At 45.8% G+C, this 24,214-nt stretch overlaps 1 protein-coding gene across 3 annotated transcripts in view; it reads left to right on the forward strand.

Annotated features, from left to right (window-relative positions):
* The first annotated feature begins 363 nt into the window (after positions 1–363).
* Tshz2 (teashirt zinc finger homeobox 2) overlaps positions 364–24,214 on the forward strand; it is a 454,836-nt gene continuing 430,985 nt past the window's right edge. For all 3 annotated transcript variants that reach the window (XM_028885094.2, XM_028885095.2, XM_028885093.2), the window contains exon 1: positions 364–1,208. In XM_028885094.2, the coding sequence (XP_028740927.1) occupies positions 1,169–1,208 (40 nt within the window). In that variant the 5' untranslated portion in view covers positions 364–1,168. The remainder of the gene's footprint in view (positions 1,209–24,214) is intronic.

The following is a 24,214-nucleotide window of genomic DNA, read 5'->3' on the forward strand; positions in this document are numbered from 1 at the left end:
GAGGAGGAGGGTGGCTCCTGGGCTACAGCCCCCGAAGTCAGGGTCTCCTTCCCTCAGCTCCTCTCCCAGGCAGGACACTGTCCCTTTAATAGACTCCCTCTGCCTGGCGCTCTGCGGCTGGGGAGTAAATTTCTCCCTGTCATCAGGTCGCAGGGAGAAGAGGAGGAGTTTGTTAATGTTCAGTTTGTTCAGCGGGGATCGATGTTTGCTGGCATCGCCTTGCCCTGTCTTGTGTGTGTGTGTGTGTGTGTGTGCCTGTGTGTGTGTGAGAGAGAGAGAGAGCGCGCGTGTGAGTGTGTGTGTGTGTGTGTATGTGTGTGTGCCCGCGTGTATGTGTGTGTGGGGTGTGTGAGTGTATGTGTGTGTGTAAGCGAGAGTGCTCGTGTGTGTGTGTGTGTGTGTGTGTGTGTGTGTGTGTGTGTGTGTGTGTGAGTGAATTCCAGATTTTCTGTCTTTCCCAAACCCGCTCCTGTCCTCTCGCATATCACTCACAGACTGGGATCTGACAGCAGCGACAAACCTACAGTGAGTGATCTCTCCCCAGCGCGAATCCGCCATCAAGATCAGGGACGAGGAGGAGGAGGAAGAAGAGGAAGAGGAGGAGGAAGAGGAGGAGAAGGAGGAGGAGAAGGAGGAGGTGGAGGAAGAGGAGGAAGAGGAGGAGGAGGGAAATAGAAGGAAGAAGAAGAAAAAGAAGAAACCCACTGTCTTCCCAGGATTGTTTTCCCCCCTTATCTTTACGCGCGAGTGTGCGCGTGGCGCGTGTGCGCCCCTCGTCCCTGCCATCTGAACCCCGTCTTGGATGTTTAATAAAGAAATCAAGTGTCTCACCAGTCACCAAAAAAAAACAGCAAAAAGCAAAACCAAAAAAAAAGAGAAAAAAAATCCAAAAGCAAAAACAAAAAGAGAGAGAGGGGGAAAAAAAAACCCAAACAAACAAACAAGGCAGAACCAACCTCCACTTGCAAGCAGCAGGCACAAACCGCCTATCTGCCACCCAGAGAGGGGGTCTCTGGCCCCGTGCTGGAGCGCTGGCAAGGGGATCGTCAGGGGGACAGAGGCCGAGTGACGTCCTAGGAGCCACAGAAAGACGAGCGAGCGAGACTGCGGCCCCCGCGCGCGGCTCGGGGCTGGGGCGCCAGAAGTGAGACTGGAGCTGAGTAGAGAGATGCCAAGGAGGAAACAGCAGGCACCCAAGCGGGCTGCAGGTAAGAGATGGCTCCGCTCCGGGTGCCCGGCCCTGAGCCCGGCGCACAGCGGCTCGCCCTGCGCACAGCTGCTCGCCCGCCCTCCTGGCCTGGGGCTGGCGGGGACGCCACCCCCTGGCGCTTTCCAGAGGGTTAGCTTGCGGGTACCCTCTTCAACACCCCATCCAGATCTCCCCAATCCTCCCCTCTCCAGGCTCCCTCTGGGTGGTGGCAGGAAAGCTGTCCCACCAAACCTTCCTCGGTTCAACTTTTCCTCCCTCCACCCCTCTACCCCACCCCTAACTTTTTCTTCCAGTCTGGCTTCTTGCCTCTGGAGCCAAAGTTGGATTGTGGATTTGGGGTGCAAGGAAGGGAGAGGACCCCCGCCCCCACTTCTCATCCCTCTGAGAGGTCAGTGCTGGCGGCTTCTGGCCTCCAGGGAAAGAGTCTCCAGTCGCTGGGGCTCAGGGCTAGCAAGAGTGAGGCTCCTCCAAGCCGGGTGCTGCATGCAGGCTGGCTTTGGGGCTGTGAGCCATGAGGGTGTAGCTTTGGTCGCCAAGGTGCAAAAGGCACCCCGGAAATGAGTGAAGCTTTGAATGTATTTTCTAAAAGAATTCACTGTTTATAGAAATCTAATCATCCCTTCTCCTTTTTTCAAAGGGGGGGGGGCACCCCATAGAAATTTAAACAGGTTTGGATTTTCTTTGCCAGAGAGAGAACATTGGAAACTTTTCCTCTGGATTGCCACCCTAGGAACTGTCCCGTGGAATTCTTTCTTGCAGGGACCCTCACCCTAAAGATCTGAACAGGTTAATAGATCCCTGCTTCAGTTCTTCAGACGTGGTTTTTGTTTTTGTTTTTGTTTTTTTTTTTCCTTTTGGGTTGCTTAATTGCTTTCTTAATAGTATGCTGGGGTTTTGTTTCTCGGAATTGTAAGAGGAAAGTTCATTTTTCTCCTTTCAGACCCACCCACTGAAAAATCAGCTTTCCACTCGATTGCTAGTTTTGATTTGACATTTGATTGATCACCTGTCATCTCCCTGCCTTTGATCTATTCATTCTGATATATATCAATAAATCACTCACCATGGTAACTCGGAGTGCCAGTGACGCAAGCTTTGCCCTCTATATTCAGAGAGACAGGCACAATCATTATCTTGTTGGCTTTTAATGTGGGCGTTTTTTATTTCTTTGTGTCCTTTAGTTGATCAGGGATTTAGCAAAAAGCTTAAGTTTTACTGCCCCCCCCCCCCCTTGCTGACTTTCCTCTCCTACTTTGCTCGGCCTGGATAAGACTGATCAAGCAACCCACCAATACATTTTATTCTGTTCCAACTTGAGTCAAACATGGGGAGAAGTTCCCAGGACACTTGAGTAAACTTTGCAAAGTCACCATGAGAAGAGGTCTGAACTGATTAGGAATCTGGGGAAAATGGATATGTATGTGTCTGAACATGCTGGCTACCAAGTTCATAATCCTTCATCACTGCCTGCTTCCAGCCCAAAGAACAATACATATGCTTCAGAATGTCCACTGTTTCCTTCCCTCTTGAGTGCAGAATCACTTCCGTAGCCATGTGTAGGTTGCTTAGAGTTGCTATAAAGCTTCCATTCATGCATTTTCAATTGTTTTTATAAGAGCAAATAATGAAAATAGCCTTAGCAACATATACATCTGCAACTTGTCTAGGCAGGGGGTGTTCTTTTCTCAACTCTGGCTACCTCTTTTGAAAACAATAGCTCTCTTATTTAATTTAATTTTATTTTTTAACTTACATTGCTTTGCTCTCTGGTCATGTGAGGGTGTGTGACGGCCTTCGAGACTTCGGAGGAGTCAGCCTGCTGCATCTAATGCTGGAAACATAAGTTCAAGTGTAGCTGGATTATCAGAGATAACATGCTTATTGTTTGTTGTCCTGAAAGAGAGCCCTGGGCTATCGTCCAGCCAGAACATACTGCCCTGAAAACTACTGTGTTGTTTTTTTTTTTTTTTTACTCCCTTCCTTGTAGTTCCGGTAAAGGCCATCAACAACTAGGCAGTAATTTAAATTACCAGAATGACTGGACATGTCTCCTTTCACAAGCTCATTACAAAAGTGCCTTGCTCAGAATTGCTCTCCTTTAATTATAATTACCCACTGATCAATGACGATCCAGGTGTGCAGAAGATGACGTTGCTGTGTCACATTATTTAAATTAGATCCTTGCACTATGCTGGGGTCTATTGGTGCCAGCTACTCTTTTTATTGTTGTAGTAGTAGTAGTTTGAGTGTGTGTGTGTGTGTGTGTGTGTGTGTGTGTGTGTGTGTGTGTGTAGTAGAAACTTGTGACTGTACTTTCAGTTTTCTGGCCGATTGGATTCTCAGTGTCTTTGCAAGTCTGTCCCCATGATTCTCATTAAGTTCCCTGGAAGAAGCAGAAATTCTTTTTTGAGCTGAGAGGGGGTAATTCATTTCATACACAGTGAGTTCCCCTGCTCCACAGTATTTATTTTTCATATATTAATAAGGTGGGTTGTTTTTCCTGCAATGTTTCTTCTGCTCATCCGAGCTCACCAATGCCCCACTCTGTTTTAGGATGAGCGAAACAGAGTTAGCTGAGGTCCTTCAGCCAGTTACCATGCAGGGAAGGGGAAAAGCGCCTCTCAGGCTCAGGCTATGCTAACTTTTATCACTGCTTAAAATTAAATACAATGCACAACTGTAAGTGATTACTCTTGTGGACTGATGTTGAAAGCTTGATTCCGCGTTTGATTAATGAATAATAGAAGATAGAAAAAGCCTGGGAGTGAATCAGGGCCGAAGCTCTCCTGGAACTCTTTCTCCAAATAACTCTTCCAGGCTGTTAAATGTCTTTCTATGATTTGGTTTAGGGTGATATTTCAAGAAATTGGTGGCTGAACTTCCTACTAAAGCAGGTATCTCGATAGAGCCCACAGGGTGGTATGCTAAGTGATGGAGAGTGTTCATCTTTATATCTTAGATTCCTCCCACTTCAGTGTGTGTAGTGGGGGATATATGAGGAAGGTGATTCTCTTTTAGTAAACGGCTAAGAGAGAAGATTTCTCTCAGAAATATTATTGGTCCTCACTTTCTGAAGCTTTGCTCTTCCACGGTACTGGGACCTGAGGCCAGGAGAAAGTTTGCAAAGCATTTTTAGCACCTAGTATCGTGTATGTATGCGGGGGGTGTGCTCGGCTCACCCTCCTAATGATCCGTCTAGTTCACCGTTAAAATGCATCTGCTTTTACCTGAATCTTCAGGAATCTGCCTTGGCATCTTTCCTCCTTGTTCATTTTTAGGGAAGATAAAAAAGACGATGGCAGAAAAGCTACACAAAAAAGAAACTGTCTTGATGTGTTTGCACTTTATGGGATGCAGAGTGCTTGGGTTTTTGTTTTGTTTTTTAAAATTGCAGACTCGTTCTCAAGCGTTTCTTTTCTAACAACCTTGCCCGTGTGGTCCGCATACACGCATCGTAGAGATTTTATTTCAGCACTTTATACTATTATTTTTATAGTAATGCCCGCCAGTTGCAATGAAGTATGGAATCTTGTGTAATCATGTCTCTGTGAATATATAACATGCCCATAAGTTATATCTCCCTGCCTCTGCTGTCTGCTCACTCCAAGCCGTTCTGTGCTTCTTTCTTGCAGGCTAATGGTAGCTTCTGATGATCCTTTTTTTTTTTGGTGGGGAGTCTGGCATCAGAGAGCAACTCCCTCAATTTATTTTGTTTATTGAATGTGGAGATGAATAATGCAGATTTTGTTTTCATGGGTGTCCTTGTGTAGCAGTAAACATTAGACTATTAGCAATCATTACTTAAAAGTTGCAATTTGCACCTTAATGGCACAGGTTATTTACATGGGAAACACATTCAGCAGGGGCAGTTCTGAGCACCCGGCTTCAGGGGAGTGGGAACGGCCCAGAGGTCTCTTTTCCTACTTCCGGATAGTCCTGTCTCTGAATTGACGGGTGAAGTCCGAGAAATTCCAACTACCACATAGGAGCTGGAGCCAGTGGCTGTAAGTGAAGTTTGCCTTTCATTTACTGGCAAGCAGGGTGAGACAGGAGAGAAAAGGAACCCGGAATGTTTCTGACCCTGATTTTCTCTGTTTGCTTAAACATCCATCAGAAAAGCAAGTTCCCATCTCAAACACTTAAATGTCCCATGCTGTAGATACATCTCCATGCTTCCCAGAATGGTAATGGCATGGTTTTAAGACAAGGATACACACACACACACACACACACACACACACACACACACACACACACACACACACACCAGCTCACAGGGCTTCAGCAACAGGAACTCTTAGCTATTCTTGTTATTTAAAGCAAATCTCAGACTAGAGAGGCCAGGTGCCTAGAAATGCCTTGGCCCTTGCAGTGTTTGGGGTTGGGATTGATTCTTTATGTGGTCCTTTCTCCAGTCTGCTCCTGCTCTCCTTCTACCTCTCAGCTCACCCTTAAAGACCCAGATTGAACAGGACATTTCAAAAGTGCATTTGTTTTAGGCATTTATTGATTTCATTTTTAATCTGCCATATCAGGACATAATCTATTAACCCTACTCAGAAGATTGCAAGTGCCAGGACTCCGGGGTAGAAAGGGAAGGAGAGAACGATGGGGAACTTTCCATAGTGAAATCACTGAGGCTTGTTTGCGCGGGGGAGGGGGGGGCTTAGATGCTTGAGGCTACTTTTGGGGAGGGTAAAAATGTTTCTCAGAAATACTCTACTGTTCTTCCTCCTCCAATTTGTGTTCCTTGTTGCTCCCAACCAGCTCAGTTCTTCTTGCTGCCTTTGGGGAAACTGCACACCTAGGCATCTTTAGGTTTGGCCCTCAAGTATCTGGACTGTTGTCACTTTCTCCAGGAGTGGAACAGGCCTTATCTCACCCCTGCTGACTTCCCACTGGGGAGTGTATTTGGGGGGAACACTTTCCAAATGGATAATGCCTAAGTTTGTCTGGGTTGGTCTACTTCTCTTACTAAGGCTTGAAAATGGAGCTCTGCTGAACAGGTCTTAGAGAGAGACTTGAGCTGGCATTATTTAAGGCCTTGGTGATGAAGCTGCTCTGCCCACTCCTGCAACTGAGCTTAGGAAAATCAGCCAAGAAAACAGCCTGGGCTCTGTTCCTGTTTGCACTGGCTCTGCAATCAGCTGGTACGAGGTAAATATCCAAAGCGCAACTTCCTCTCCATGTGTGAGGACCGTCCATGCACTTGCCGATAATTTGGGAGGACTCTAGCCACGGAGGTAGCACATGCATCCATCCCAGTTCCCTAGAGAAACAAGACTCACCTTCCAAATTCTGTATTAAGACCAGGCATACACGGAATGTCATTTTCACTGGATGCAAAGTCAGTTGGAAATACATTAAACTAGCAGAGAGTGTCTTGCTTCACTTCCCCAAAGCCGTGCTTTTTCATTATGTATTTAATTACAATCAAATTGAATGACTTTTAGGGAAAAAATATCACAGTGGTATTAAAAGATGCTTGGCACACAAATAAATGTATTGCTTCTCAGGTTGAGAACACGACTGTATCTTTATTTCTTTGAGTGGGATTTATTTTAAATTCTGAGTGTTGAGATAAAAATGGGATTCATTTTATTCTGCTGTCTTTAATCAGAGTTCAAATTCCACCTTAGCCTCTGCTCACACCGGGAGAGGATCGTGTAGTTATTTTTTCAGTAATTTGTAACAACTGGAAAAAAAAAAACCACTATTTTACATTACATACATTCTGTTTAAAGTTAGAGGTTTTCAGGTGATCTTTGGCAAGCCCTGAAGGGCCTTAGTCATTCTACCCAAATTTAAAAAATCACCCCCCCCCCTTTAGGAGTGCTGACTCGATGATCAGGATTTTGCATTAAGAGAAAAAAACCAAAGCACTGTATACTGACAAGATTATTTCATAGAGCATTGTTATTTCTAGACTTAGAATTTTATCTTTCCACCTCCACCCCCCACCTTTGACTCTTTAATTGTGGAGAGTTTCTTGGGTGCAGGTGCAGGCATAGCATTGAAAATGGATCTCTGAGTTCACCCACCAAGCCGTTAGGAAATGTTGATGGAAATGAGAGCCTCCAGAGCCCGACAGGCCGCTGCTGGGCTCTGTGAGCAAATCAGACAGCACCCTCGTGCACACACAGGGCTTGCCTGGAAGTTGACCATTCATCAGGGTCACCCTTAGCATGCGGCTCTGTCCCCACCGCTCATTTGTCTGAAGGACCCTTACCAGACACAGGAGACAGAATGCTGAGCTGCAGGTGGGAGCCACGGACACGTTTGTTTCCAAAGCAAACTCCATCCGAGGCTGAGAGGACTAAATACTGCAGATATCTCTGAAAATCATTAACATGGCCGATTGGAATGTCCAGCTGTGCTCTCAATCTTCCACACTCTCTATATGGGGTGGGTGGGGGGGCTGAGTATCCTGAAATATTCCAAGGTGCCAAAGTCATTCCTAAAATTATTTGAAATTTTAGAAATCAAAATGCAAGAGGCCTGGCTTACTAAGCCCGTTAGTGATGTCTATCGGTTCCGTTTTTCTTTGCTGAGTAACAAGGAAATACACACTGCGGAAGTTTTAGTACTAATGAGCTCAGAGAAATTACACAGGGGAAAAAAAAATTACCTGGATCAGATTTGAAAGCATTTGCTTTGAATTCTGCTTGTGACTAAGAGTTATCTTTTCACCTGTCTCATTTAAAAAACAAAACAGAGCAACAACAACCCCCCCCCCAAAAAAAAAAAAAAACAGATTCAGTGTCCCCATACTGACTCTCCCAACCAGGAACAGAGTCTAGGACTTCTTACTCCTCTATGGATGTACAAAGACATCAGGATATCCAAGTGCACGTCCCCTCTCAGATAACCAAGAGTGGACATGCAAACCAAATGCAGCCACGGAGAAGCTGCAAAAGGTTCGCGGTGGAAAACTTGAGTGGACTGTTGGGACATCATGGCAGGGTACCGAGCTCTCCCTGCAGAAGATGAGCTCTAAAGCGGGAAGGCTTTTTAAGCAGGTTTCTACCTCTCCTATATCTATCTGCAAAGACTGATTTAAAAGAGAGGCCAGAGTGTCCATTTCAGCTACAGGGAAGGCCCTGTGTCTCCATGAAGCTACCAGACACCAGGGTGGGCTTGGAAACCAAAAACACACACACAAATGAAAGGAAAACACCCTGCAATTTCCGTTAGTACAAAAACGAAGACCAGCGAGCTAAATAGTAAAGGGCTTTCAGAATAGAGTAAATCCCCCAAACCACCCAAGAGTCTCCTTACAGCCACATCGAAGTCATTTCTATGGAGATTATACAGTTTCACTATTAAGGTGAGAGAAAGCAGTTATTGTTTCTCGGGAAAATAGTTAGGGAAGGCAGGAGGAGATTTAAGAAGGAACGAAAGGAGACTTGGCAGCTGCCGATCTGTTTCTAGTGAATTTCCAAGAAGCTTCCCCCAGAGCTGCACTGTATCATGAAAGACTCCGCGAAATCTGGTGACATGGGAGACACACAAATGAGGCAGAGGGTCAAGGATGTCCACAGGGGATAAACGAGTTCGGTGAGCAAGAGCTAGAGCAGATAAATATTTCTGTATAAACTGCGTGCAGCTTACTTTAAATCACTTCAATTTATCAGATCCTTGGAATTTTCTGTGTATTTAGGAGTCTTCCCGCTCCCCCTCCAGGGAGATATGAATAGCTGTTGGGCTAAGACAATGCCGTAGAGAAGAGTTAAATCTATTCTGCTCGCATTGCCTCTTGGTAGAGGAGAAATGGCAGAATAAAGGCTCTCCATGTGTTTTACATCGGCGTTGCCTCTGGCTATTTTCCTTTATTAGAAAGTTGGGTACGTCGCCTTGCGCATCCTCTCATGTTCCTCTTGAGATTTGATTTTCAAATCTGGATGGAGTGGTGGAGAAGGAGGAGGTGACTAGGTTCTGGAAGTTGCTTTTTGCTGTGTCGATCCATGCTCAGATCTCCAGGTCTGTTTCTTGTAGGTGGGGTTAACTTAGCAGGCAGCTCTCATTTCTGCCTCTACTTGCTAATCTATAAAATGGGACAATCATGTATTTGCTTATGTCCCAAATTTGTTGAGAGTATTATATAAACACGGACTGAGAAAGTGCTCAGAAACTACTGGACACAAATTGATTTGAAGAAATATAGTCTCGTCACTCTACATAGTCAGGCCAGGTCACATTCTGCCGAAGGAAGATGAGAAGACATTTCCTGACTATCAGAGGCTCAAGGATCTTAGGGATCACAAGAAATTAGGCATGGGCATTCCTAAAGGATTTTATATCTAGTTATGTGTATACATCTGTAAGGGAGGGTATAGGTGTGCACACAAGGGAACCCTGGTGCCAGAGGAGGCCGGAAGAGGGTGTCACATTCCCTGGAGCTGGAGTTAGAGGCAGTTGTAAGTCACCCAGTGTGGGTGCTGGGAACAGAAGTTGGGATCCTCTGCTAGAGCAGTGTGTTCTGGTAAATGGGGAACCTTGTCTCCAGCCCTGGGACATGGGTGCTTTTTCACTCTTAAAAAAATGGAAGTCTGGGGGCTAAAGAGATAGCTCAGGGGTTCAGAGCATTCATTGCCCGTGGCAAGCACCCGAGCTGGCTTCCAGGTTGCTCACAGCTGCCTGGAACCCCACTCACGGAGAATCTGAGAGCTCTGCCTCCTGAGGGCACCTGCGCTCACATGCACACACCCCTCCACAGACACACAGTAAATCATTTAAAAGAAAAAACAGAACTTCAGTAGCTGGGTAGATCTTAGCCTGCGGCACACTCACTCAAGCTGGTCTACTTAGAACTCAGCACCAGTTCAAAAAGAAAAAAATTATTTCAGGAGAATAATATTTATTATGGGCTCAACTGTGACTACGGAAGTGATGTCATCTGCCACCTTGTGAGTGGGTATGGTACCCCAGGTGCTGTACTGAGTGCTTCATATATCACCCTCCATTTCCTTAGACAGCAGCTGAATTTTGAATTCCTACTATGCGCCAGACCTTGTTCTAGCAGCTGGGACCTAGGGGGTGAGTAAGATCTTTCCCATCCCTGGAGATTCCTGCTCCAGTTCAGGGGGATTGGAGAACATACAAATACATTTACAAAGGAGAAAATCATTTTTCATGAAAAGTCATTTCCATGCAGAAAAGTGTTCTGCAATGCTATCTGTGTTGTGAAAGTGAAGTTATGCAGGTAGGAATTGGAATGGCAAGCCTGTGGGAGGCCAAGTGATGTCTTATAGAGGAAGGGAGGGACGTGAGCAACGTCTCATTTCTTACAAATCCCCATGGACCAGAAGTCATGACAGTCCCTGTTCCCTGCCTGACTGGGACCTACTGGGCCTAGATCAAGCCATGGCTAATCTGGAGTGGAAAGCCAGCTCCCTGTGCCTCTGAGGCCTCTACAGTTCATCTACTGTGGAAGCTTGACTAGACCAGCCATGGTGACGTGTCAAAAATAGATGCTTGGCTCTTCCTCATGCCCCCTACACCTGTGGTGATGGTTATGCATGGGGAAGGAGCAGTCAAGAGCATTGCCAGAAAAGCCTGTCTTTAGTGGTGTCTCCAAACGGCATCTCCAGGTCAACCACTGTCACACATGCAGAGGGTCTCAGCGTTCTTTCCAGTATGTAATCCTGCACACATGCACTCCTCATGCATTTAGCAAATAATGACGACACACCCAGTGTCATGTGTTACTCTCAGCACTAACAGTGGCAGAAGGTAAAACATTGGGGACAGAAAACTCCCTGTTCTCACACAGATGTTGTTGAGAGTGAAACCAGGTAGGGAAGGCACCGATGAATATCCAATATGATGTCGAATAGCTGGGCACAGAGTGGGAATTTACATTCATCCCAGGCAGAAGAGGTGCCATGGGCCTGAGGTCATGGACATGTATGTATGAAGAGTGTAATTCGTAGGAGGCCATGGTGTCTACATGGTAAGGATGAGGGAGACTGACAGGAAACGAGGCAGGAGAGTCGGCTGATTCGGTAGCAAGTCACAGGTGGCCTTCCCAGTTTAATTGTAGGAGAGACGGGATTCTGTTGGAGGCTTCAAGCGGAGAAGGGAGGTGATGAGACTGGGCTGTATGTATCACAGAGTTGGTGACGTCACCTCCCAAAGTTGGTGAATGGTGCTAGAGTGGCAAGAGCTGCTGGGGAGAAATACACATGCCTGCCTTTTATGGCCTTTGTGGAGAGAGACCTTGGGGTGGGGGTGAGGGGTCAAGCCATTGCATTGGTGAGGCTGTTGGAAGATACCTGTTCAGGGCAACCAAAGCTGGTGTCCCGTGCCAGGCCCAGCCAACCGTGTGCTTGAAAGCAAGCTCTGTTACCAGGCTGCACATCGGCTTCTTCTGTCAAATGAAGACGAAAATATCGTTCACTTCACATATTAGCTGGGACTGTGAAGTGAGGTGATACAGGTAATTCTTTTGGTGCAGGTCCAGGGCTTACAGATCTTCTTGGGTAAATGAACCCTCCTCCTTCCCTTCTCCTCCTCTCCACCCTCCTCCTCCTCTCCACCCTCCTCCTCCTCTCCACCCTCCTCCTCCTCTTCCTTACCCTCTTCTTCTCCACTTCCTTCCTTTCATGTTTTCTGGGTCCCTCTCTTCTCTGCTTCTTTTACTTCTCCCTCTTCCCCAAACTTTTTCTCTTCTCTTTCTTCCTCCTTTTCCTCCCTCCCTTTCTCCTTTTGAAGGAATTCTGGGAGAAATCTAGGCGGCTGAATTAGGCACTAACTAAACAACACTACTGAAGAACAAAGGGACTGAATGTACGGAAAGCCGTACCCACTTTAGCAGTGTGCAACTTTGACCTCTGTCCCAGCTGTAACTTGTTACTGTATCAATTTGGGAAGTGTTAATGACGAGCAACTGCTTTTCATAATAAACACGTATTTTGTTCACCATAGCTCCCCCTGCCTATTGTGGAGAAGCCGTAGTGGCCCTGGGTGTAAACACTGAATACCTGTATGGTAAGGGTGCTTGCTCATGTGGAGATTTCTAGACCCCCTAGTTAAGCTGGATCAGGGATAGAGTGCGGAGGACAGGTGATTGGTGGGGATGGGGTGGAGGAGCCTCACTCCTGACCCCTGAGGTTCAGCATCCACACACCTGCTCTCTAGGTGCCTTGCTGGCCCAGCCCCAGACACTCCGAGCTCCCTAGGACCCGTCAGCCTTGCCCATCCTCCACCAGGGAGCTGTTACTCATCCCGCCTCCCCCGGGGTCCAGCTGCAATGTTTAGGAGTGGTTAAGCCAGTGGGAGAAGGCTACAGGCTGTTTCCTGGTCTCCCCTTTTTGATCGTCACCTCCAGGGGTGTGAGAGGAGAAGGAAAGTCTCCGAGCCTATCTAAAGGCAAAGAGACCCAGGGCTTGGAGAACATGAGAGGTGTTTGCTTCCTGCCTTAGACCTTACTTAGCAACAATGATTGCTCTGTATTAGGTGCTGTGGAAGGTTCTGGAACTTCAAAGCAAACTGGCAAGGGGCCTGGCTTCTTGGAGCTTACATTTAGTGTGAGGATGGTAAGGGATTAGGTGGGCCACCTACCCTATGATGTGGAGCAGTGGAGATTTCAGCGAAGAAAATGAAGAGAAGGTGAGGAGTTGAACGTGATGAGGGCAGGGTGAGCCATTTTGAATGAGATGTCAGGAAATGACTCTTGGCACGAAAGTGCCCCTGTCACTAGGGCTGGATTGAAACAGCCATTGGATAAATGAACCTGGATGGGGGAGATGGTGTCAGGCACAGCACTAAGTCCGGGGCCAGGAGCTTTCTGGGAACAAGAGGAAGAGCCAGGAAGCCAGGGTTGGGGGCAGATGGACTGAAGAGCTTCAGTAAGGAGCCTACGTCCCTCCTGAGATGCAGCCCTTGGAGGGTACAGGAAAAGAGAAAAAGGTTAGATCTGAAACCCACAAGTCATTCTACTTGCTTGCTGTTCGCTGGGCACCAGGATGAGCAGCAGGCTGAGCACCAGGGAGTCCCCTGCGTCATCCATCGGGTCAAAAGCTTTTGGTGTCTTGGACCAGATGAGCGGTGAAGGAGATGGAGATTGATCCAACAGAAGAAAGCAGGACCACAGGTGGGGAGGGGCGAGTCAAAGTGGGGTCCATACCATACGCTGTTTGTGCCAAATAGATTGTTTTTATTTTATTAATGTGTTCCTGGAGTCTCTTTTGTTTCTCTCCTCTTTCCTTATGAGGGTTGTACTGAAAATGGCCATTTTGTAGTTCCTAATGTCAACAAGACTATAGGAGTGAAGACAAAACGTTTGGAGCATTTCTTCTAGAATTGACTGTGCAGGGAAAGGCACCACCCTTCTCCACACATGCTTCCCAAGGTCCTGGAATTGCATCCTCCTCTGCCTGCTTCTCCCCTGTCAGATAGTGGGGTGCTGGGACACAGGCAGATCATGGAGTCAGTCTGGCATGGGCTCCATTTCCCAGTGTGGCCGCATCTCAGCTGTATGGCTCCAGGCACCTTTGTTTCCCAGAGTTTAGTTTCCTCATTAGCAACACAGACCGAATAAAATGATTCATCTCATTGGGATTTTATGAGCATTAATTGAGATTAATCAGATCATATGCTTAACACAGCGCCCGGTACATAGTGGTCAATAAATTTGAGTCATAACATTAACAAGGTAATGGTCTGACCCATGTCCTGAGTTCTTTATTGGCAGAACAAGGGTAGTAAAGCCACCCTCTTGGGATTGTTGGGAGAAGTAAAGTAGTAATATTAACAAGGCACTTGGAACAGTACCTTGCACAAAGTAAGCACTCAATAAATGTTAAAGAATTCAAACCACCGCAGTGATTCTGAACTTGTAATGGGTAGACATTATGTCCTGTTGCTTTTGTGTGCATAGGACACAACACACAGGTGGTCCCCAATATCTTTTGTTTGAAAAGTGAATGCTCTTGACTTTGTTATTAGAAGTGAAAGCTGGGAAATAAAGGTGTGAAGGAAAAAGGTTATAGACCGCTAGCTCAAACAGTTGCCATACCATTGGAAGTTTCCCATAGCTGGATCCTTCCCACAAGTTGGTCAGGGTCAGGTAAGTCCACAGCTATCGGTGTGATGTTAGTTTTAGATGTCAACTTGCTACAAATATCACCTGCTAGGGCAGCCTCAATTGAGGAATTGTCTCAATCAGGTTAGTGTGTGGGCTTGTCTGTGAGGGATTGTCTTGACTGTTGATATAGGAAGACCCAGCCCATTGTGGGTGGCGCCATCCCCTAGGCAGGGATCCTAACCTATATATGCCAGGGAAAAGCTAGATGGAAACAAGCAAGCAGGCAGCATTTGTTCATCTCGGCTTTTGACTGAGGACGTGGTTTGACTAGCCGTCTCAAGCTCTTGCTGCTGTAATTCCCCTGCAGTAGTAGACGCTTTGGCCTAGAATGAGAAGCCAAATAAGCCCCTCTCCCTTCAAACTGCTTTTATCAGAGCAACAGAGAAAAAACTAGAACAATGACGAAGGAAGCAAACCCATTGTTGACTATGATTTAACCCACGGTAGTCCTGCCTTGGGGCAGCACACCATTGGTGATGGTTTTAAGGTCACTAAGTAACACAGTGGTGATAGTGTCCCCCTCTCAAAGACACCTCAACTTCCCATCACATCTAGAAGAAAGACCCACTTTGATATTCTCCCGTCTTTAGTGCCTCTCCCCTCCATGTTTATCAGAAAGAGTAGACCCCAGAGTTAGCAGGAAACAGCTCACAATGGAAAATATGACATTATAATCTGAGGTTTTCAATATCCAGTGGCCACCAATCGATGACAAATGTTACCAATTTGCATTGAGTGTGGCTGGTAAATGACACAACTATCTTGTTTTGAAGTGGAATTATTTAAGTTAAAAAGGGTATCATTTCAAGGAAGCATGAAAAGAAATCTACATCAGTAGGTTGATATGTGAGAAGACCATCAGTGTCAGGATGTGGACAGAGCAAGGGGCTCAATGGAACCAGCTGTGAGGAAAGATTGCCAAGTCCCAACCAGGTCCAGAAGCTGCCAGAGAGAGGCCTTCATTAAAACTTCAAAACACTTTGGAAAACGGAAGGAACCTCCTCCCCTCCCAGGATATCAGAAGGAAATTTGAGAATGTCTTGGCTCTTACAGGAAGTTTTGAAAATACGGAAGGTCTGGCATCTGGAATAGAGCAAGGTTCTCAGCCTTTCTTGGAAGTGGTCTTCACATAGAGACCCAGTAAAAATACAGATTTTCAGACTCCCAGGTGAGTCTGAGGATTTAGAATCTGGGGATTCTGATGGCAAGGGATGGGAGGAAGCCCCTGGTCTAGAAGTCTACATGGAACACATCCACTACAGCTTTGGATTACAGGATATGGGATATGTATATGTATATATAATACATGACCACTCCAGATATATAATAATATATATATATATAATTTCAGGTATATATGAATATATAATATGTAAATATATGATTGTTATGCTCTATAATAAAATGTAATATGTAAGTGTATACATATATAAATGTTATTACCCTCTTTTGCCTCCTGTGTGTGTGTGTGTGTGTGTGTGTGTGTGTGTGTGTGTGTGTTGTAGTAGTGGTAGTCACCCTCAGCATTGTTGTCTTCCCCTTACCCTCCCTATGCTATAGCAATTATGTTTTTCAGAAATGTCAGTGGCCACTGGGCGGTGGTGGCGCACACCTTTAATCCCAGCACTTGGGAGGCAGAAGCAGGCAGATCTCTGTGAGTTCAAGGCCAGTCTGGTCTACTGAGCAAGTTTTAGGACAGCCAAGGCTACACAAAGAAGTCCTGTCTCAATGTGCGCCCCCCCCCAAAAAAAAAAGTCAGTGGCCACTCTACTTTAACAGGGGAATGCATCCATTTATGTGGTTTGTTTGCCTGGCCACAGGACCTAACATCAGTACCCAGAGAACAACTTAGTTAGCAAGTAAAACTAATTGCTGAGGTATAGCTCAATGGTGGGGGCCGATCCAGCATGGATGAGACCCTGGGGCCCACCCTCAGCACCACACACACAGAAGCTGGGGGAGAGGGAGGGAGGAGAAATGACGAGTCATTCTGTTAGTGTACAGAGAGGGCTTGGACAGCTAGGATCTGCTGGTCATTCAAACACCAAACCAGAAAAGACGTCTGCTCATGCCCCCACTTCTTTCATTTTCTGAAATTCTGAGGCCACTTTCTTGTTGCTGTTTATGTATTTCCTCATGCTTTCTTCAATTATCCCTCCTTGAACCACTGCCGTTTCTCCGTCATCCTTCCAGCAAGTGGACTTCTAAGTCCCTTTTTCGTTATTACACATAATATCTAATTATAAGTGATGATGTCTAACAGCCAGTAGTGGAAGTGACAGAGATTGTGATGTGATTGTGACGAACCTGACACTGGTGTATTTGTCATCGTCACGGGGGCTGTCGTTCCCTGATGTCTACATGAAAAGAACTTCCTAACTCACTGAGTGCTGACGACATACAGGTGACTCACATGTAGACCTTCAGCGCAGCCTTGTAAGCATGGATGCTGCTGGCATGCCAGCCCATGGAGTAGATATGGCAGTCAACCTTTGCAGTTACACACAGCTTCCCCAAGACCACTGAGCTTGCAGACAGGCTAGCCCCTTGCTCGTGAGAGCTCAGGTGCTCAGACCCGGCTCAACTGCAAAAACTTGTAAACATTCATGGTCCGAGCACATAAATGGTGATCAATGGCGTGAACCAAAATTTACTGTTTTCCTTGAGTTAAATGTGAAGTCCTTTTGAAGAAAACTGATGAAATATCACGATTTCTAAACAGCCAACATCGAGCACAGCTGTAACAGTTACGAAACGTTTTAAAGGGATTTAAAACCCGCTCTGGATTCTGAAAGGAGAGCCCAGTGGTTGAAGTGCTGGTCACACTCATAAAGGCCCGAGTCCAATCCCTGGCAGCCACTTAAAAAGCCAGGCATAGTAATGGACACTTGTCCCCCCAGTGTGGTGAGGTGGAGAGAGCCTGTCTCATCAGCAGTCCCAAAGTTCCAGCAAGAGGCCGTGTCTCAAGGCACACACTTGCACCCCTGCACACATACACACTCACCTGCATCCACACACTTGCACCCCTGTACACAGGCACACTCACCTGCATCCACACACCTGCATCCCTGTACACATGCACACTCACCTGCATCCACACACTTGCACCCCTGTACACATGCATACGCACACATACACAATAGAAAAGAAAATACCTTCCAGTTTCTATAATGAATTTTGTCAGTATACTGCTGTATAATTAGAACAAAAGTGGAAAACTCCAAGAACCGGTCCGTCTGGGTGTCTCACAGAGGGTTGTTAGCCCCCACCTACAGAGTCTCTAAAGTGTCCCCAAGTGTGGCACTGCTCAGCTGTTCCTCGTGAATCTCTGGCAGGCTCCGTGGCTCATCCTGGCCATGAAAAGACATGGACCCCATGCAACGATGCAGCCCTGTTATTAATTTACAATTGATAAGCCACCCTCCACAAACCCAATTCCAAGCTCCTCAGTATTTATGGTCAGTCCAGTGAAAGATCGTCTCTTACTTGTAAGTATTTAATTGGAGGTGCAGTTTAAACAAACACTTGGACTAATGGAGGGGGGGGGATCAATGTCATAACCAGGGGTCCTAGCTCAGAGGGAGAATACTGCTCAGAGCAGAACTACTGGTAGGGTCTCTCTTTTGAAAACTCAGCAATTGGTTTTAGTTATTGTTCAAGAGAAAGGTTTCTGGTTTTTTTTTTTTTTTTTTTTACAATTTATTTGAATTTTTCTTGGGTGGCATTTGAAAACAAACCATTGTAATAGTTTCAGTTTGGCAAGGCATCCAGCCATCGGATTTGGGGGTTATTCTGAAGAGAAAGTAGGCACAACTCATCAGCCTGTTTTAATGTCCTTAACACTAACTCTCTACACCAGTATGGAGCAGCAATCATCCACTAGACGGAATACAATAGAGAAAGAATTCTCCCCAGTAAGATGATGCCAGGCAGGGTGACTCACTTGAAATTCCAGTTTGGAGACTTGGACAGGAAGATTACTAAGCCACGGGAGCCAGGCTGGACTATATAACAAGCTCCAGGCTAGCCTGAGCAACAGTATGAGACCCTGTCTCAAATAAACAACCAAGCAAACAAATGATACAAAAAATGAGATGAGATAATTTCCCTGTTCAGTTAATATCAGATACAAAGGAATAGAAATTCTAATGAAACTGAATTCTCTTTGAGCACCAAACTTGAGTTCTTGTGACTCTGCCACTAAGTAGAGGCACCTGATGCCTAACAAGCCTCCAGCAAGTACAGTTCTTCCCTCTCCCCAGAGACAGGAACCTTTAAGAATTTGGTATGGATATTTTTCATTATTTATTGTTTTATTTATATGTGTATGTAGCCAGCTAGGAGCATTGATGTGTATATATGTGTGTGTGTGTGTGTGTTTAAAATTTTTAGTGTAAAGAGTTTCATACACAATTTTGCAAATGTTTTAACTCTATCTTTGGGGCTCTATCAAATGTGTAAGTGACAAGAGAGAGAGAGAGAGAGAGAGAGAGAGAGAGAGAGAGAGAGAGAGAGAGAGAGAGAGAGAGAGAGAATTTATTCCTGTCTGTTGATCTTACTGTGATCCATCATAAGAATGTACATTTTATTAATTTATCAGCTCCTCTGTAAATAGATACTTAGCATGTTTTATATTTTTCACTCGCATACACAACCTTTTATTGAATATTCTTGGAATTTTTTTTATAATTGTCACATAAGTAATTTATGTAGAGAAAAAGAGCTGTGAGAATTTTTACCCAATTTAGCAAGGGAATCAGATGAGAAAAATAAATGTTATTGAAACATCTACTATTTTGTACTTTGCTTTCCTCCTACTGTCACAGAGATGGGCATAGCCCTCCAGCCAAAACGTCAGCAGGCTCGTTTGCATCCAGTAGGCGCTTGCTGAATTCTACTTGAAGCAAATGAACTTGACCCCAAACACACCATTATCAAAATCCCAGTCAATATTGTAAACATAAGGTCAACCTGAGCTACATAACATGGCCAACCTGGGCTACATGACAAGACCCTGAACAGGAAAAAAAAAATTCCAGTAAGAAGTGAGTCAGTCAGTAATTGCTCAAATCCCACGTTCATCCAGAAAAATGTTAATAGCCGTCTTGAGGTGGGTGGGGCAGGGGCGCAGAGACAAGCCAAAGAAGAAACTGATACCATAAAAGAAACGGCTTGTTCTCAGGGTTTTTGTTAGCTGGTCTGAAGCCATTGAGCTCATAGCTTCCCCAGCTGCTCCTGACGTACCAATTCTTCCTGAATGGGTGGAGATGGGAACTCTGGGCTGTGTTCATGTTATGAGCACATAATAGAGAGCATCTTGTAATTTAACATCTGAAGTGGCCAAACTTCAGGCAAAGTGAGGTTAGGGCGTACAAACCAGGCCCAGGATTAGGACAGAAATGGGAGCCACGTGTGGTGGTTCCATCCCTGCAGTCTCAGCTCAAGAGGTAGTGGCAGGACAATCGAGAGTTCAAGGTCACTCTCAGGTGGCTTGGAGGCCAGCCTGGCTCCATGACACCCTGCAGTAGTACATACACGGAAATACAAAGGCTGGCAACAGGGTTCATTGATTAAAGGTGCTTGCCACCAAACTGACCTGAGTTTGATCCCAAGGACTTGGAAAAAAGGAGACAGCTAACTCGCACAAGTTATCCTCTGACCTGCACATGTGTTCCATGGCATGTGGGTACACACACACACACACACACACACACACACACACACACACACACACACGAAGTAACAGAAAAAGGGAAGGAAATAGCACAGGCCCCAAGCTGAGAAGACTTGTATGGCTCTAGATGCTTCTGGGTATGTGCACTAGTGCACGTGGCCCGGGTGTCAGCCACTGCTTCCCACGTGATGAGTTGGACTGCTGGTTATATTTTCTGCGAGTGTGTGTGTGTGCGCGCGCGCGCGCGCGCGCACGCACGTGCTGTGGTCTGTTTTATTGTAAGCATGAACTCTACATGTGTATGTATTAGGTGTGTTGTGATGTCTTTATGGCTGGATAAGGTATATGGCAGGGATTTTTGTGTGTGTCTTTGTGGGGGTGCTTTATTTTATGTGGCCATTCATTTAGGTAGTTAATTGGTGTGTTCATGGGGGTGTATTTTTGTGTGTACATTTATATGGGCTTGTACATACACGTGTGCCAGTATACACACCTGTGAGCGCATGTGGAGCCCAGACATTGATTTCAGGTGTCTTAAATTCTATTGCCACTAAGTCGCTGATGAAAACAGGACCGGGCTCGCCTGGACATCCCCCATGAACATGAAGCCATGGTCGCAGTACAGCTCCCTTGGGAGACACACCCCATCTCCAGGCAATGGCAGTGAGAGGAAAGCAGAACCGTAGCTACACATGCTCCTCTGTCGGAGAAGCCAGGCCTGCGTGGGAAATGCGTAAGAGCCAGAGGGTTCTAGAAAGTGACCTCCACACAGATTTCTGTCTCCTTGTTGATCTTCCTCCCTACACTGTGCTGCATTATGTCAGGAGTCTGATCATAGAAGCTAGGTACCATTTCACTGGTTGTACCTGGAGCATGAATGAATGAATGAGCACTCATCTCACTTGGAGTCTTTGCTCCCTGATCATGTCCACCGGGCTGAAGGGAGCAGGTTCTTCCTGAATGCTGTTGACAGACAGATGATTGTGTACGCTGCACAAATGTTCCCTTATCTCAGGAGCAGGCCAGCCATCCTAAGCACGTGTTCCCCCAGTGGGGTTTTTATGCTACCTCACGAGTCTCACAGGAGCACCCTCACTGCTGTCCCTTTGGTTTAATTATTGATCTTAGGATCAGTGTGTCAGCCCTTCTGTATGCTGTCAGACTTCAGCCAGCTGCGGATGGAAAAATGAAGAAGGGAAGGGGGAAGTCTCCATCACCCAGGGGCAGGAATTTCTCCCCAAAGATGTCAGATAGCTTTTTTTTTTCCTCCAGGAGAGGTGAATGGAAGGTGGAAAAGTTGGCGAATGAGTTTTTCCAACTTGCCAAGCACATAAACCAACAGAATTGTTGCTGCGCCCATAAATGTTTAATCAGGTTTATCATCCTGTGAGTAAGGTTAAACAAATGTGAGTCCTTTGAGGAATTATTTACTGGAAGCAAAGTTACAGCATCAACATCTGTGTTTCCAATCACTTAGATGAGGAATACATCAAATAAATCACAGGCAAGACCCACAAAATAACCTCTATATTATCATCTCCGGAGAAGAACGCAACACAGTCTCTCTCTCTCTCTCTCTCTCTCTCTCTCTCTCTCTCTCTCTCTCTCTCTCTCTCTCTTCATTTCATTATCAATAAAGGATAAGCCTTCACTTCTTTTTTTGATTACTTTTCCTGGCATTTACTGTAAAAACATCCAGAATAGAAGGAGTTGAGAAATTTCTCTCTGGGAGCCTGTTGTGTGAGCTGACATTCTCATTTGGGAATAGGCTAACGGTTCCAATATATAATGTCCATAGAATGTAGCCTCATAAATTTATTTTTTTTTCACAGTGATGTAATGGGGAGAGTGACCTGGAGTTTGTAAGTGTTCCCTGCTCTGTGCATTCCCCGGAGTAGCATAACATTCTAGACAGTGTTTTATGCACTAATTAAAATATAGGGTATTCTTACATTTCCTGTGGGCTGACCAGGAGCAGAACACAGAGATGTTTTCCAACCTCTAACAGTGTGCGATTGAGTTTTTTGTTTAGTCCTTTCTTCCTTTTCTAAAGACGCTGTTGTGATTCTTCAGCCCTTTGGACCTCAGTCCTAGAGTCCCCACTCTACAAAAGGCACCTGCGTTTTGGTTTGATGTTAAAGTCCATTGCTGCACTCCAACAAATAAGACAATTATGAATGCTTTGGCTGCAGTTTGAATTTTTTTAGACTTGCGTGTGTGTGGTGCACACATGCGTGAGGGCGTTAGCACATTTGGAGACCAGAGGAAGATGTCGCATGTCTTCATTGCATGTCCTTCACCTTAGACTTTAAGGCAGGTTCTCTCCCTGAACCTAGAGCCCTCAGCAGCGTGGCTGAGTCGCCTGGGCATGATCTGCGTGTCTCCATTCGTCAATTCTGGTCCATGCCAGGCTTTTCCTTGAGTGCTGGGGATTTGCACTCACATCCTGTTCCCTTCAGAGCAAGCACACTTACCCACTGAGCCATCTCATCAGGCCGGCAGTTTAAATTTCATGCACACACTTTAAGCCTGTAGTAGAGAAAGTGAATTGAGAAAAAATTGTTGGGGTGTCTTTGTCTCCTCAAGATAAAACAGTAGCAATGGGAAATTATAACTTTTTCTTTATTAGAAAAACAAGTTTTAATGAAAACAAGGGGAAGGATGGTCTGCAGGTTCCTCAGTCAGGAAGACAACAGCTGAGGCACATCATAGACTCAGAACCAATTTGCAGATTGAGATGTTTTAGTTTTCTGTGAGGGAGAACATGGGAGAAATAAAAGGCCCTCGACTCCCAGAAGCACAAATGCAAGATGGCAGTTCGAGAGCTTGAGTTCGAAACTTGCCGAGTAAAAAGCAGGTCCTGAATGTAAATATTCCAGGGTGCGGACCCCATTCAAAGCAGAAAGGAAATGAGACATGGAAGCTGCAAGTGGGAAAGAAGAACAGGATACACCATGGATTCCAGGGTGATGAGGTCCCCTAAGACAGCAGGTTTAATTCTAGAGTCATTCTTTTATTCTGCCAACAGAGGGTCTGTGCTTCCTATTGTTTGCAGGACTCTTGCTATGTGCCAAGACTATAAGGGATAAAAATTCCCAAACCTCGCTTTCAGAGTGTGGCACTGGAGCACATAGAAAAAAAGCCAGGCACCTTGCAAGGGCTTGTACAATGATAGGTAGATGGGTGGATGGATAATGGATGCGTGGATGGATGATGAATGGGTGGATGGATGATGGATTGATGGGTTATGATAGATAGATAGATGATAGATGGGTGGATGGGCAGGTGAATGGATGATGGATAGGTCGATGAAGATTCATGGCTCACAAGAAATCTGAATTTATTTGTATGTTTTTTTTTCTGGGTCTAATTATTGATTTCCACCCAACTCTTACCATGGACGGCTGCTCCTATTTCCATTGGCTTTGGATCCCTGGTTTTTCTTCCAAGGAACTTCTCTGAGGTTCTGTTCTGTCCTTGACAATGGACCCTGGAGAACTCCGGTGAGCAGCTGAGTGCTGGAAAGGTCCCTGGTTTGTCCATGGCTGCTATCCAAGCCATTCTCAGAGCTCACTGCACTCTTAATGGTATCAAGGTGCTTTTTCTGTGCCTTCCTTGCCTGAAGCCAATCAGTCCCAAGTCCTTCTCTGCAAGGACTCCCTTGGCCAGGCCTATCCTAGATGCTCTCTGTGCCTCTGACTTCATTCAGCTTTCCTCTCAGCTGAGGAGATGAGCACACTATCCTTATTTCCCATAGAAAGAAATCTTGGGCACAGAGTTGTTGGGTCACGTTTTTCACATGGTGAGTATAAGGTGGAGCCAAAATTGAAATCTAGGTACGTGTGGCTCCAAAGCCACACTTTGTGCGTGACTTCAGCATCTTCAGAGCCATACTTTTCATTTTGATGAATCTGCTGCAGCCAGTGATCTATTATCACAGGCTTAATTGAGCCCCAGCTTCAGCAAGTATGGATCGAGAGGCCCAGGGATGAGCTGGCACAGGTGTTTCTTCTGGATGCTGTTTTTCTTCCCTCTATGTCAAAGTCTCTACACTTTATCCACTTGGTCTAGCAGTATCCCTCCGAGGACCTTAGCGAACGTTCTGGAGCTTCCACTGGCCAATGTGAAGCAATTACCACTCTGCTAGGTTAGCCTTTTGTATGCCTGCATCCAGGAGTGTAAGAGGCAAGAGTGGCGGATGCTCATCTACAAAAATAAAATCAAGGTGTTTTAGTAAAAAATG

The sequence above is a fragment of the Peromyscus leucopus genome, chromosome 1 (assembly GCF_004664715.2).
Source record: "Peromyscus leucopus breed LL Stock chromosome 1, UCI_PerLeu_2.1, whole genome shotgun sequence".
Taxonomy (NCBI): Eukaryota; Metazoa; Chordata; class Mammalia; order Rodentia; family Cricetidae; genus Peromyscus; species Peromyscus leucopus.